This window comes from Sminthopsis crassicaudata, chromosome X, assembly GCF_048593235.1.
Source record: "Sminthopsis crassicaudata isolate SCR6 chromosome X, ASM4859323v1, whole genome shotgun sequence".
In the NCBI taxonomy this organism is placed as follows: Eukaryota; Metazoa; Chordata; class Mammalia; order Dasyuromorphia; family Dasyuridae; genus Sminthopsis; species Sminthopsis crassicaudata.
Window position 1 is genome coordinate 82,436,616 of NC_133623.1, and position 15,151 is coordinate 82,451,766.

The following is a 15,151-nucleotide window of genomic DNA, read 5'->3' on the forward strand; positions in this document are numbered from 1 at the left end:
TTACAAAATATTTCGGTATAATCTGTTTCCTTTGTAATCCCATGTATTTTCATGTGATATGTTTTACCACCTGATTCCAAGAAGGGTCTTGAGATCCGAGCAGACTGCCAAGCAGAGCCCCCGTCAGAATCCCCATGTAAAGAAGAATAGTGAGAACCGGGATGCACGTGTGGAGCTCTGGCTGCCATCATTTCCCTTCATCACCACACCAGCCCTCCAAACCAACAGCAATAAATCAGAGTTGACAGGCTGCTTGAACATTTTTATTAGGTAAAAACTTTAGGCCCTTATCAAAAAACTCTTAAGATCATTTTCCCTTCCTGCTCTGGGGACCCTGGGTCTAGTCTTGGAGAAGTGACGGTGCTATTCTGGTGCTTGGCTATTCATGGTGGCGCTCTCCCCACCTCCATCTAGGGCTATAGCTTTCCTGCTGCTTGATGCCCAACCGGCTTGCTTCCAAAACATCCTCATCATTCAGGGGGAAGAGATATACCGAGAAATCACCCGCTGCTCAATGGGTCAAAGCTACACCCCGAAGCCTAGGCCATAGCATGTAGTTAGATGAAGGGAGCTGTACCCAAAATGAGGGCTGGGACAGAGAGGAAAGATGGCTATTTACATTAATGAGTCCTCTCTGTTAACTCCCTCCAGTGAACATGTTCGTTTTCTAGTCTCTACTCCCAGAACAACATTTAAGAGTTTGATCCTTAGTGTCAAATGGGCTGTCACAAGAATTGTTCAACTGGATCATGAAGAAAATACACAGAACAGACAGGTAGGAGAGAAACAGCCGGGTCTGGAGTGAGGATGGCAAAACCCTAAGCTGGCAGCTGTACCCCTAAGGCAACGGCAGACTCAGGGCAGCGGGCACGGGGCGTGCCATTCACCAGAGCTGGGTCTCTCGGATCTCTGAGATGGTCTGGTTGGCCTGCTGGAGGACCTAAGAAAGAAAAGAAAACTGTGGGTGCCAGGAAGCATCGCTCAGTCCCCTAAGGAAGGGCGGGGGCAAGGAGAGGGCTCACTAGGATCAGCAGCTCCATACCTTGAGCATGGAAGCGGCCTCATTGCGCTGTTGCGCCATGTCTTTGGACTCAGTCAGCAGCACATCCAGGAGCTGGGCCTTGTACAGCCGTCCCACCAGTTCACTCTGCAGGTGCTCTTTGACATAGTTCACCAGGAAGTGCATGACAGTTTTAGGGACACTGAGTCGGGAGACAGAGAGACCAGGCCGGCATTAGCTGGGAAGTCTTACAGGGTGGGGGGTCAGACTCTAAAGCAGGGAGCAAGGGGCCCACAGGAAACCTAGAAAGACTTCCCCTTCCCGGGGAGTTCTGATGATGCAGGTAACCCGGGTTCCCGTCCGGCTCCCTGTGGACAATTGGCCTTCTCTGAGCCTCAGTTTCCCGTTTGGACGTTCCTCCCCTTGTTTTTCTCACAAGGATGTCATGAAGGGAAATGCAGACACAGCCATACTTGCTTTAGAGAATCAACTGGTAGAGATCTATCCATGCCCGATTCCTTCTCACCATTAATCACGCCCAGATTGTGGGTCAGGAGAGCAGCTGGTGAGGAACCGTTACGTGCACACGGATGCGCAGACGCACACAGGAACACACAGAGACACGTGTGTGCACACATACACATGCAGATACACAGCACACTCCTCCCTACCTGTCCTGGATGTTCTTCCGGACAATAAGGAAGTAGGATCGGATCAGTCTGTGGATTATCTCACAGTCTTGTTGCTCTCTGCGACTCAGCTTTCTAGAAGTTGAAGGCAAGGGCTGGGGGGGACACAGGAGGAAAACGGGGGGCCAATAAGAGGAAGCACGTCCTCCAGCACAATGAGGCCGGGCATCTGTGCACCAGGGTCCCACAGGCGGCCCAAGGTGCTGAGGGCTCTGGTGCAAGCCGCCCCCTCCCTGTGCTGAATCTCACTCTTCTGGGCAGTCTCTGGAGGGGCGGTATCAGCTCCGTGCCCTGAGCTACAAGACTCTCCCCTTGTTTGAGGGGACAGCCAGGAGGTGCTCCCCTAGGACCAGTATTTTGTGGGTGAACTTTCAGTTTCTGATTCCCTCCCTCTCTCCACCCATCCCCCACCCATTCAAAAGGCAACCAGCCCCAGGGTTCAGGCTTCACGGCCTCCAGCCCGGACCCTGGCACAGTCCTCGGGCTCTTCCTGCCCCTCTTCTCCCCGTTCACACGAACATCACAGCACCTTTCCTCCTGTTTAGGTTGGCGAGATCACCTTCACATTCCCACCTTCCGTGCTGCCTTCAAAGGGCGACGGAACAATGGCTTCTCGTGGCCTCGTGGTCCTCAGCCACCTTCCCGTCCCACTCCCCTGCACACTGCAGCTCTCTGCAATCTCAGCCTCCACGTTTCCCACCTTACCTCTGGGCTGCACGTAGCCTAGAGCAGCTCTTGCCATCCCACGCAAACGTTCTACTTCCATGCTCGGGCACGCGGAAATGCCTTAATTGATCACAATCTGGTTGTTACTCCAACCCCTCCCCCTGCTCTGAAGCCCACGCCATGTCCTCGAGCCTTACCGTGATCTTCACTCCCTCCGACCCTCAGTTCTCTCCCCACTCATCACCCCTGCAGGCTGAACTTGGGTCTCTTCCCCATCTGGGCCTTTTGGTGAAGGGGTTCAAGTCCACACCTCCTCAGGAGCCTCGGGCCCTTTCCCCGATCGCTGATCTTGCCCTGCCGAGCCGTGGCCCTGGCGTGCTCGCTTCCCTCAGCTCATGCCTTTGCTTCTACTCAAAGGGGGCCGAAGGAAGCCAGAGACCCACACCACCTGCTGGCGGGGTCCATTCACCTTTACCCTCCTGAATCTCAAGTGGGCCCTCTCCACAGCAAGGCAATGCTTTCCCATCTTCCCAAGGACTCGTTCCCCCACTCGCCCAAGCAGCCTTTGCTGCACATGTTTTCCCCCTTCCTCGAACCTCCATGGCCCTCTTCCCTGAGCATGGTGTCTGTCCTGAGGAGTACTAGGAGGGCATTGCTTCCTGGGTAATTCAGTCTGCGTACTAACAAGGCCAGTGCGTTGGAGGGGGGCTTTGGATCCCGGCAACTGCCATTGCTGGGATTCGGGCAGGTGGCTCCCTAGGTCTATGTGAGCGATGAGTAAGAGACCCACGGAAGGGGATGAGCCGGGAAGCTGAACCGGCCCCCAGACCTCCACCTCAGGACTCCCATCCCTCGGTGGTGCTCCCCCGCAAGAAAGGAACCAGGTACTTGGCGGGCACCCTCAAGCAGTGCGCTCTGCAGGCCCAAGAGCAGAGGGCTCTGCTTCTGGCTACCAGAGGCAAGTCCAAGGGAAGCTGAGCACAGTACGGACATCAGAGGCAAAGAGGAGGGACCCAAAGTCAGGGGGCTGGAGCCTTTTGGGCCCAGACTTTAGCAAAACGCTCTGCTCGATTTTGGTGCTACTGTCTTGGGGTCCTTTCTGAGGCAGACCCGCTTTGCTGAGCAACTCCTGGGAAAAGGGAACCCAGTGACCTAGGTCTCAGCAGTGGCTTAGTGTGAGACCCCGAGTTAGGCCGTCCCATGTGGTAGAAATTACTGTCAAGCCCAGACAGAACTTTCCAGTCCCCGAAGCGAAGCCACCATCCCCGCTGAACACAAATGCCACTCACCACATCTAAGAAGTTGATGGCACGTATCTGGCTGGTGACAGGGGAGACGTGTAACTGGGACGGTGATCTGCTGTTCTCCCTTTCCTTGGGAACACTGTCATCCGCGACCCCCTCGCTCTTCCAGCATCTAGGACCATTGCCCTGGTAGGCGTCACTCTGCCAGGACGAAGGGGAGGGAAAAGGACAGGACGTGGCAATATTCAATATGCGTGCCCGTCGCCAGGAGTGCCGGCGCATCAGGGTGAGGCGCGTGCAGAAACCTGACTTCAGCAGCCTGGCGGACTTCTAAAACAGTGGGTGGGACAGGGACGTGAAAGATGCCCACCTCACGTGCCCGAAAGGAGGGGAACCTTGAGCTACCAGCTCTGTCCTCTGGGGTCACAGCAGCATTGTCTCTCATTTTGCAAGTCAGAATCACCTGGCAGAGAGGTACAATGCAGCTCGGGGACCATTGGGCATCATGGATTTTAGACGCTAGCACAAAGTGGCCTCTGTTCCAGCCCAAGCGGAGTTCGGCACCCCCTGCAACCACTTTCACACATCCACAGCTTCCCATCATGCACTGCACCATCCCTCTTCCTTCCCTGAGGAATCGCTCCGTTTTTTAGTTGGTCTCTAAATGGAAGCCCGGCCACACCACAATTTACATGGAGGCCGAGCAGCTGAGTCTCAGAAGGGGGATGTCAACAAAAGCTCCTGTGCTGAGCAAAGGGGCGATCCAGGGAGGGGGTCGGGAGCTTCCTCGGCGTCTCCACGTTCGGGGATGCCGTGACCGAGCCGCGCCCCGACCGAGCCGAGCCAGGTCAGCAGGACGACCTCCCCGTCCCAGTCGGCCTTTGGGCCCGGTCCCTCTTTACAGGCTCACACAGTGGGAAGCCTGGAGGTGCCCTTGCTCAGAGAAGCATCGGGTTCAATTCCCCCCATCTGAGAGGAGGAAACGGGGCCAGAGCCCGCACTTGAACTCAGATCCTCTGACTTCAACTTCAGCCCTCGGCCTAGCCCGCCACGAGGCCGCTCTGGATGGCCACTGACACCCGTTTTGCCGGGATGGCGGGAAGGGCCACTACTGGGGACTCCGTTCAGGGACCTTGCTGGGCGACCCCCCCCCAATACCTTGGGAATGCTGATGGACGGAGACACAAAAGCCATATCGACCAAATCTGGGTGCTTGGTGTTGATGTAGGCTAGCTCAATGGCCATGAGGTTGTGAACCTGCAAGAGAAGGCAATGAAGGTGCAGGAGCTGTCCCGTCTCACTCGTCCCCCCCTCCCCTCTTTCTATTGGCTCGTTGGGTTGGGGGAACAGAGGCGGGAGCCACGTCACCTGCCTGGACCAGGGGCAGCGACAGTCAAATCGGAGAAGTCTGGGTTCCCCCACGAGCCCTCTGTCATTCTCTCATCACTTTCTCTCTGGACTGAACAGGATCCTGTCCTTGTCTTGTTTGGCCTCCGCCCCCAAGGCCCCGCCCTCCTGCTGTGAGTCTCCGACCACAGGCTTTCCCAAGAGCAGCACGGCCTCCCGGGTATGTCTTCAGTCGACCATTTGCCGGGGACGGCGTATTTGCCAGCATCCGTGGAGCTTACCCTGGAAGTGATGCTGGGCAGAGGCTCGGCTGGCTCTTTGTCCCTTGAACCCCTAGCTAAAGTGCCACAGCGGCCTGTGCCCTTCCCTAGCCCTGCTTTCTCCCTTCCCCTTCCTTCTCCCGACCAAGCCTTAAACCGGCTGCTAGCACTGCCGCCAACGCCCTGTCCGGGCTATTACGAGCTTGGGCAGACTGGACGTTCTGGGCTCAGTGTGTCCCTCGGGCCCAGGGGGCGTCATTTTCCCCGAGGGCAGCTGTTTCCCAGAGTACCGCCTTGGGTTTTACCATTTCATTGGTTATGGGTAACCTCTTTTTCAGGAGAGCGGTCACGACCTCCACGATGGCCTCGTGTAGCTTGGGAAAGCGCAGCAGCTCCTGAGAAGGGCCGAGCTCATGAGACCCAGGAGGTGGCAGGCAGGCTGCTGCCTCCCTCCCAACCGAGCCCGAGGCCCCCGCCCCCTTCACCCAGCAGAGGCCGGGGAACTGGCTCCTGCTCTGGGCCCTTCCCCTTGCCTCTCCTCTGCCCCCTCACCTGGGTGTTATAAGTGGAGCAGTGCTGGATGACCCTCTGAAGCTCCTCATGCACCAGCTCCACGCAGCGGAGGCTCGGCTCCTCCAGCCTCTTAATCTGTCTCTTTACTAGCAGCTCAAAGGAGACCTCCGGGATGAAGAGGGCTGGGCGAGGCCCCTGGGGGGGAAAGCAGCACAGGCGGGCTCAGCTTCAGGACCCTGGGTCTGGAGGAAGCTGGCCAGCCCCAGCGTGGCCCTCCCAACCTGTGAGTGGGAGCTCTCCAGGCCCATTCTCTGCCAGGGAGAGCAGTGAGGGAACAAGATGGGAAGAGGGCGGGAGGTTACTGGGGCTTTAGCATCTCCTTTTCAGCTTCTGATTCCAGCATCCTTACATGCTTAAATTGGGGGCGGGGCGGGGGGGTCAGCAGAAGCAGGGCCGTGGTGCAGCTTGACTCCTGCCCTCCCTGGGCTCACCCTCAGCTTGGGAGGCCAAGGCCCCGGGCGAAGGTCTTTCAATGATCACCACCTCTTGCCTCCCGGGAAACGCCCATTCCTCCCACTCCACTGAAACTCATCTTTCTCCCTGCTGGTCCCTTGCCCTCCCTCACTCATGCTTTGCCCGTGTCCTAGCCTTCTATGAACGCGAGGACTTCTATCAGGGTTATTCTGCCTGCAAGTCCACAGTGAAGGCCACGGCCACAGACATGATGCCAAGATTTGAACTGGAGCTTCTCTGGGGTCGCTTGCCCGTTCTCCCCGGGCCTAGCACAGTGCCTGCCGTGCTTGGAGATAACCGGTGCTGGACGGTTCACACCAGCTGATTCACGGCTCCAGGGGCTCCTGATCCTCAGGCTGACACTCTCCTCCTGCCTGTTCCCAGGAATTCCCCCTCTCTGCCCTCTCCCCCAAAGGCCCAGGGCCGGCTCCCCAGAAAAGCCGCTGCAAACAAGTCAATGCAAGCAGTCAAGGTTCTTCTCAGAGACGCGTCCCAGAGAGGGTCTGGCCAGAGGAACAGAGCTGCTGCCAAGGGGCAGGAGGCCTTGGCTTCTACACCTGCTCAGCCACTGACCAGCTGTGTAACCTCAAACACCTTCCCAGAAGTGGGCCTGGGTACCTTTGGCTGACCACGGCCTTCTGACAAAGGGACGTTTTCCCAAATGGCGAGACAGACCGTCAGAAACAACAGCAAACCGGGGAAGAATGGATGGGAATGGGGAAGGAGGCTGTGAAGGGGGCATCTGCTACCGTGGCATTTCGGATGGCGGTCAAGATGTCCAGGACGCTGAGTCCGGCCAGGGGATCGATGGATTTCAGAGTCCGGCAGAAGATCTCGTGAAAGATGTAGCAAATGCGAGCACCACCACAGCTGGGGGGATGAGAAGTGAAGCATCAGGGAGGCGCCTGGCCCATGGCCGATCCCAAGCCCTAGCCTCCCCATCCCTTCCTCGGACCAGTCAGATACAGAAACAGGAAGAGAACTGGGAAACAGAAAAAAGCACACACAAGGCACGGCTGGTCAAGGTTCTCGCCCTCACCTTCCTTGTACAAGTCACTCACTGTGAACTTTTTCCAGCCAGCTGTTTGCCTTGCTGGGCCTTACTTTCCCTATTTCCCAAAAACTCAGTGCCTAGCTCCTCTTTAAGGAGCTTTCCCAGATCTTCCCATCTCCCATCTCTTCCCATCTCCCATCTCCCAACTCTTTCCATTTCCCATCTCTCAGCTCTTCCCATCTCCCATCTCCCATCTCTTCCCATTTCCCATCTCCCAGCTCTTCCCATCTCCCATCTCCCATCTCTTCCCATTTCCCATCTCCCAGCTCTTCCCATCTCCCATCTCCCAGCTCTTCCCCTTTCCCATCTCCCAGCTCTTCCCCTTTCCCATCTCCCAGCTCTTCCCATTTCCCATCTTCCAGCTCTTCCCCTTTCCCATCTCCCAGCTCTTTCCATTTCCCATCTGCCAGCTGGTCCCATTTCTCCGGCTCCAGGAAGCATCAGGAAGCAGCTAGGGGGTGCTGCAGTGGACAGAGCTGGGCCTGGAGTCAGGAGGTCCCAAGTTCAAATCTGGCCTCAGGCCCTTACTGGCTGAGGGACCCTGAGCATTTCCCTCAGTTTGTCTGAATCCCCTGGAGAAGGAAATGTTCAGCCCTTTGTAACTTTGCCAAGAGAACCCCACGGGCAGCCGTGGTGTGCTGCGGGACAGAGAATCGCACAGAGCGCTCACAGCTCAACAACAAGCGTCATATACCATCCCGGCAAGGTGAGAGGGAGCTTCGTGGCCGACCTTCCCCGCGCTTCCTTCCAGGCTGGGCGCCAATCCTCCCACTTCACAGCTGCTAAGTAAGGCCTTGCTCTCCAGCGTACCTCACGTCTATTCTCTCTGCCTCTTAGTGCCTGATTGTGTCTAGACTCCTCCCTGCCCTCCCCAATCAGAACAGGAGCCCTCTGAGCTTGCCCGTCTTTGTGGTTTGCAGGTTTACTAAGCCTGTAGCACTGGGCCTGGCACCTAGTAAACCCTTAACAATAAAGTCCTTGTTCACCCACTAACTGCTGCTTGGGCTTTTTGGAGAATGACCCCTAGACCTTGGAGGGAAGCGGGGCCACGCAGCCTTCTTAGACCAGAAGCACTGGGGGACAGGGGTCTGACAACCTTAATTCAACCCCCCAACAATCCTTTCCCCCCCATGGAGCTTTTGGGTTCAGTCATTCCCCATGGCCAACTCTTCATAATCCCCTTTGGGGTTTTCTGTGAAGTCTCGAGGTGAATTTCTACTGCTTTATATTATCCCAAGCCGCTGCCCAACTTCCAAATAACTGGCCAAGATCTCTGGGCATTATCCTAAGAAATTTCCCGTCCCATGGCCCTTCGTATCTTCTGCTCGCTCCCCCAAGCAACAGCCAACCCTTCCCGAAACTCACAGTTCGGAGGTCTCAATATTCTTTGCTGTTCCTTCAATGGTGCTGCAGTATTCAGTGGAAAACTTGGTGATGATCTGCAGGAGAGTGGCATTGTGGTCTTGAACAGGCTGCCCATAGCTTTGCAGCACGGACTGGTACTGGGTCGTCAGCACATTCACACGTGTCTTTAGTTCAGGCAGGCAGTCTCGGATGTGGTACATGAAAAGCCTAAGGCACGGAGCATAAGCCCAAGTGACTCCTGGGAACTCTTCAGCACGACCCCCGGGCTGCCCCAACCGCCCTCAAGGCACCTGTTGAGTGTCTTGGCAAGAAAGCGTGTTCCATTCTGGCTGGCCAGGGATGGGTATTTCTTCTGCAAGAAGGCCTGCTCATCATACAGTGCCTCACAGATACTCTTGTTGGTTTTGAGGTCATGTGGGTTCCTGTGAAAAGCATCAAGTTTCAGTCTGGGGTTATGCAGGTCAGTAGTAGAGTATGGAAACAAGATTCTGAGGAATGGGAGGAGGTGTGGAAATAACAGCTTAATGCGTCCATGCAACACATGCCTCCTTAGAAAGATGCCTTTTCCTGGAGCTATTAATGAATTTGTAAAAGAATCCCGTTTTACAATAAACTGGGAAAACATTTTTCCAGTCAAAGGTTCTGATAAAGGCCTCATTTCCACAATATATAGAGAATTGACTCTAATTTATAAGAAATCAAGCCATTCTCTAACAGATAAATGTTCAAAGGATATGAACAGACAATTCTGAGATCATGAATTTGAAACTATTTCCACTCATATGAAAGAGTGTTCCAAATCACTACTGATCAGAGAAATGCAAATTAAGACAACTCTGAGGTATCATTACACACCTGTCAGATTGGCTAGAATAAAGATAATGATGAATGCTGGAGGGGATGTGGGAAAACTGGGACACTGATACATTGTTGGTGGAATTGTGAATACACCCAGCCATTCTGGAGAGCCATTTGGAACTATGCTCAAAAAGTTATCAAATTGTGCATAATGTGATCCAGCAGTGTTTCTACTGGGCTTATATCCCAAAGAGATCTTAAAAGAGGGAAAAGGACCTCTATGTGCCAAAATGTTTGTGGCAGCCCTCTTTGTAGTGGCCAGGAACTGGAAACTGAGTGGATGCAAATCAACTGGAGAATGGCTGAATAAACTGTGGTATGGGAATGTTATGGAATATTATTGCTCTGTAAGAATTGACCAGCAGGATGAATACATAGAGGCCTGGAGAGACTTAAATCAACTGTTGCTGAGTGAAATGAGCAGGACCAGGAGATCATTATGCACTTCAGCAATAAGACTACCTTATGATCAATTGTACTGGACGTGGCTCTCTTCAATGATGAGAGAATCCAAATCAGTTCCATTTGTTCAATAATGAATAGAAGCGGCTACACCCAGTAACAGACCTCTGGGAAATGAGTGTGAACCACTACATAGCATTTCCAATCCCTCTGTTTTTCTCTGCCTGCATTTTTGATTTCCTTTACATTGTTTCAAAGTCCACTTCTTCTTGTGCAGCAAAATAAATGTATGGACATGTGTACATGTATTTATCATATCCTTTAACATATTTAACATCTATTGATTGGTCTGCCTGCCATCTGGGTGAGGGGGTGGGGGGAAAGAGGGGAAAAATTGGAAGAGGTTTTGGAATTGTCAAAGCTGACAAATTACCCCTGCATATACCTTGTAAATAAAAAGCCATAATAAAAAAAGAATCTCGTTTTTTTGACATCTTTTCTTGTCACGTTATGTCCTTTTAGAGATGACACCGTCTCTACCAATGAGCCTTCTTTTGAAAAAGGAAAACTCAAGCTGTGGCGTCAGACTACAAGTGCAACGTTCTGCACAGACGGTCTCCCACAGGGCCAAGAGAAGGAAGGACGGACGTTGCTTCATTTCTCCTCTGGGTCAATGCTGCTTCCCACAACCGGCACCCAGCTACTAATGGCCTTTCCTCCACTGTGATGGAGGGACCAAAAGAAGGGAGGTAGTCTAGAAGGGCCCTTTTGGTCTGTTCTCATCAAGCTCCAAGGATGTGCTCCCTTCTACGGGCAGGGACATGGGCAAAGTGCCTGGAGACTCTGCACTATTCCTTAGCAAGTGAACGGGAAAACCGTCCCGGGGAGGCAACAGCTCATGGTAGCCAAAAGGGAAGTAGCTAGACCACTATGGAGACAGAAAGGAAAGGGGAACCAGGCCAGCAAGAGGCCTAGGAGTCTCCTGGAGGGAGGGCAAAGTTCATGTACTCACAGTCAAGAACCATGTGAAAGATGGCTCAAAATGACTAATGAGAGAAATGCAAGTGGGACAGCTTTGCCCAACTGGCCAAAAGGGAAAAGGAAAAAAGGAGAAGCTAGAGGCACTGTGGGAAAGCAGGCAGGCCGACAGAGTGCTGGTGCAGCTGCACACTGGTTTGCCCTTTCTGGAAAGCCATCTAGAATTGTAAGGGGAACGTTAACGAACTGTTCATGTGCTGTGACATCAATCCCCTGCTTGGGTACGCTCCCGATAGAGGTCTACCACTTATTCCAAAGTCACCAAGTTTTTCCAGCAACAAAAAACTGGCAACAAAAACAGGTGGTCCTAGATGGAAGAATGGCTGAACAAAGTGACGTGGCATGGTGCGGCCTTTAGTGAATGAGGGTGGAACGACCGCGGATTGGAGGAACCCAGAGAACTCTGGAAGCCTGGTATATGTGAAGCAAGCACAGCGAAAAGGGACTAAAATCATCGAAAGGAAAGCGAGCCAAGCCAAAGGAGGAGCCGCTCCAAGGACGGATCTCGGCCGTAGAGAAGAGAAGCCTCTGGCCCTTGGGAGAAGGGGAACCCCGAATGCCAGGCTCTGGCTCAGATGTGGGTTGCTTTTTGATGAGCTCTTTCTCATTTCAAGGAAGGGTTCATCTGGGATTGGAAAATGACCCTGATGTACAAGTCAAAGCCAATGGTAAAATGTTTATAAGGGAGAAGGGTGCATCTGCTCCAAGCCTAGCCTCCGTCCCTTTACGGGTTTTGCTTCTGCTTGTCATTGTAGAGATTACTCTGCTGCTTTGGACTTTGGAGAAGAAGTGAACTCACCTCACTGGTGAACTCACAAAACCCCCAAAGGCCTCAGAAGCTTGCCTGTTTGTGAGTCAGTGGGTTTTTGATGTCACTGTGTTCCCTTCTCCCGGCTGCGGTCTCCCCCTCCCCCCCCTCCCTGCTGCCGGGCGCCGCTTCAGGGGGACGACCGAGAGAGCTCCACTCACCGATTCACCACCCCAATAATGCCCAGCTTCACGGGGATGACTCGGCCCATCAGCACATCCATCGCATCTGTCCCAGCATCCATGAGGTCCAGCTTAGTGATCACTGCCAAGGTTCTGCGTCCTAAGAAGGGGGAAGAGCCGAGAACGGCTTCAGCCCAAGGTCCGGAGGCAGAGTTAGTGATTTTGGGTGGCTTTTAGGGGGCGCTCTGTGCCATGCACGAGCTGCCTGGGGAGAACTGGACTCCTCTGAACCCCAAAGTGCCCCTCACATTCGCGGCTGAGGCTACGCCAGATGGGGAGGGTCACAGGAAAGGGTTTGTGAGGGAGTGGGAGGGCGAGCAGAGTTCTTGGCCCCAAAGACAGGAGTCAACAGGCCTAAAAGGGGGGATAAAAGCAGTGGCGCCCTCCCTGGCGTCCTTTCCTAGTAAGGATAGTGATGTCCGGGAAAGGAAAATTTCAGGCTCAGGGCCAGGCCTTCCATCAGAAAGCTGAAAGAAGGCCTAAGTAGCCCACCCAGTCCAGACACCATGTTGTCTAAGGGAAATAAGGCCAATGCCTTAGTCAAGGCCATGCAGTTACTGGCCCAGCCAGGCGGCCTCCCCCCAGCACTGCCGGCCCTCCTCCCCGTATCCACACAAGTGCTCCCAGCAGCCCCGTACCATCAGGATCCACCTCCGGGCAAGTTTCAAGGATTCCGAAGTGGACATGTCTGTGTTGGCAGCAGTGACAGCCAGGATGAGGCAGCTGGGCTTAATGAGGTAGGACAGATTCAGGTCTCTGACCAGCACCTCGATGTCGGGGGGGTTGGTCCCCCACGGGAACCTGGCAGGAGGAGATAAAGCTCACAAAAAGCCCCGGCTGCTCTTGGGAACCCCGATAGGCCCCAGGGATAGCCATGACCAGCCAAAGAGGCAAGGGCAAGGGGAGGAGAAAAGGACTATTGTGGCTTCTGGCATCTCGGCCCCAGTCAATCAGCCAACAAACATGGGCGGGCCAGCTGGGTGTCCAGTGGGGTCAGGGGAACCGGAGTTCCAGTCTGCCTCAGATACCTGACCTGAAGAAGCAGTGTCACCCTAGGCAAGTCATTCAAGCCCAATGGCCTTACCATGGGAAGGAAGGGAGGGAGGGATAGAGGGAGGGAGGAGGGGAGGGAGGGAGAAAGGAAGGAAGGAAGGAAGGAAGGAAGGAAGGAAGGAAGGAAGGAAGGAAGGAAGGAAGGAAGGAAGGAAGGAAGGGAGAGAGCGAGGGAGGGAGGGAGGGAGGGAGGGAGGGAGGAAGGAAGGAAGGAAGGAAGGAATAAAGGGAGGAAGGAAGGAATAAAGGGAGGAAGGAAGGAAGGAAGGAAGGACGGAAGGAAGGAAGGAAGGAAGGAAGGAAGGAAGGGAGGGAGGGAAGGAGGGAGGTAGGGAGGGAGGGAGGGAGGGAGGAAGATTTTTCTTAAGTGCCTACTATGTGCCAGGTAGGAGACTAAGCTAGGAACAGAAAAAGCCAAGAGGCAGTGTCTTCAAGGACCTCCCAGTGTAGTGGGCAAGACAGCATGCAGACAAACAGACAATGAACACTGCACATGCAGGAGACGGAGAAGGTTGTCGACAAAGGAAAACCACTGGAATGAGGAGGACATGTGGAAGACTCCCCACATTCAACACAGCCAAGAGTAGAAGGGAAGCAGAAGCGGGGAAAGCATTTTCCCGCTGGCGTCTCTGAGAAAGGCCTCATTTCTCCAATACAGACAGAAGTGAGTCCAATTGACCCAGATTCTCGCCCTTCCCCAGCTGAGAAGTGATCCAAGGGTCTAAGTGGACAACGTTCAGGTAAAGGAATTTGAGCTATTCCCAGTCGGATGAAAAAATGCTCTAAATCCCTAGTGAGCCGAGAAATGCAAATGGAGACAAGTCGGAGGTGCCCACTGCCACTTCTCAGATGGGCTAAAATGCCCGGAAGTGATCATGATGAACGTGGAGGGGATGTGGGGGAAAGGGGACATGGCTGCCCTGTCGGCGGACTTGGGCCCCGATCCAGTGGGGAAGGCAGCAGAGATGGGAGACTGAGCCATCAGCAGCCAGAGGAGCCTCCGAGCTCTGGGAACTGAGGAGATCCCCGAGTGAACATACCTTGGTCAATCCAGGCAAGTCAATCAGAGTCAAATTGAGCACTTTTGAGGAGTAGATCTTCAGGTACAGGGGGGCAAGACTGATGGCCTGCAGGAGGAGAGTCAAGGTCAGCTGCACTGCACCTGGCCGGGGGGGGCCACCAGGGGTGGGGCCACCCGTGCTCACCTTGTTAGTCCCGGTGATCCGCTCTGTCTCATTAGAAATTTCCTTCTGGATTTCATGATAATCTGTAAAGATCTGGAGAGGAAAGAGAATGATCCCTTCCTAAAGGTTGCCAGTTAGGGTGACTCCACAAGGATCATGAGCTCTGCCCCCACCCAACCCTGGGCCGGGGCAGCATCAGTCCGGGAAGTCCAGGTAGCCAGGGGGCTTGGGGGTGAGGCAGGAAGCGGTGCTGTCCAAAGGGAGAAGAGGAAGCTTCCCAGCACCGACCCAGTCTGGCAAACGGGGCCGAGCGGGGGCGGTTGGGATACCTTTTGTCTGTTGTGCAGGAAAGTGGCCCATTCCTCTGCTTGGATATCTGTGGGGACAGGAAGAAAGGGGAGGGTCACCCCCTCGTTGCCATTACCAATCCGCTCCTGAGGGGGAGGAGAATGGGATGAAGGGCCACTTGCCCAGGGCAGGGCCATTTCTGGCCCCGGTCCCAGACCCAGCACCCCTGTGGTGGAGCAGCAGGGATGCTGCAGCTGGAATCAGAGACCTGGGTTCCCATGCCTGCCTCCAGCACCACCTTGGTGCTCAGGGAAGCCACTCCCCACGTCTGGGCCTCCTCTGTACCAGGAGCAAGGGCCCTTCCAGCTGTGAAGCCGGAGCCTGCAGGGCTTGGGGGCAGGTCCCCTTCAGGAGGTACATTCTGGCCGGCTCAAGTCTTCAAGCCAGCCGGCGGCAGTGGCCCGGCTCCGTCCTTCCCTGCTACCCGCCCGGCCCTTGCCCTGATGCTCACATGTCTCTGGGGATGTGGCCTGCCGCTCCTCCAGGGAGGCTACGTGCACCAGTTGAAGGATCAGGGGCCTGCGAGTCATGATTCCGGAACCCTTTGGAAGGAAGTCCCGGCCCACAATGCTTTCCACAACCGAGCTCTTTCCACTGCTCTGTAATAACAACAGGGCCGAAGGTGGG

General features: G+C 54.7%; 1 protein-coding gene across 1 annotated transcript in view; it reads right to left on the reverse strand.

Moving 5' to 3' along the window:
• Positions 1 to 248: 248 nt before the first annotated feature.
• The window catches only part of LOC141548245 (dynamin-1-like protein), a 16,238-nt gene continuing 1,335 nt past the window's right edge, over positions 249 to 15,151 (reverse strand). Inside the window, 18 exon segments of the mRNA XM_074276994.1 lie at positions 249 to 940; positions 1,043 to 1,202; positions 1,672 to 1,784; positions 3,645 to 3,800; positions 4,758 to 4,856; positions 5,512 to 5,601; positions 5,759 to 5,914; positions 6,982 to 7,102; positions 8,652 to 8,858; positions 8,942 to 9,073; positions 11,919 to 12,039; positions 12,578 to 12,595; positions 12,598 to 12,721; positions 12,723 to 12,740; positions 14,033 to 14,119; positions 14,198 to 14,269; positions 14,506 to 14,552; positions 14,976 to 15,123. Coding sequence (XP_074133095.1) covers positions 884 to 940; positions 1,043 to 1,202; positions 1,672 to 1,784; positions 3,645 to 3,800; positions 4,758 to 4,856; positions 5,512 to 5,601; positions 5,759 to 5,914; positions 6,982 to 7,102; positions 8,652 to 8,858; positions 8,942 to 9,073; positions 11,919 to 12,039; positions 12,578 to 12,595; positions 12,598 to 12,721; positions 12,723 to 12,740; positions 14,033 to 14,119; positions 14,198 to 14,269; positions 14,506 to 14,552; positions 14,976 to 15,123 — 1,926 coding nt within the window. The 3' untranslated portion in view covers positions 249 to 883.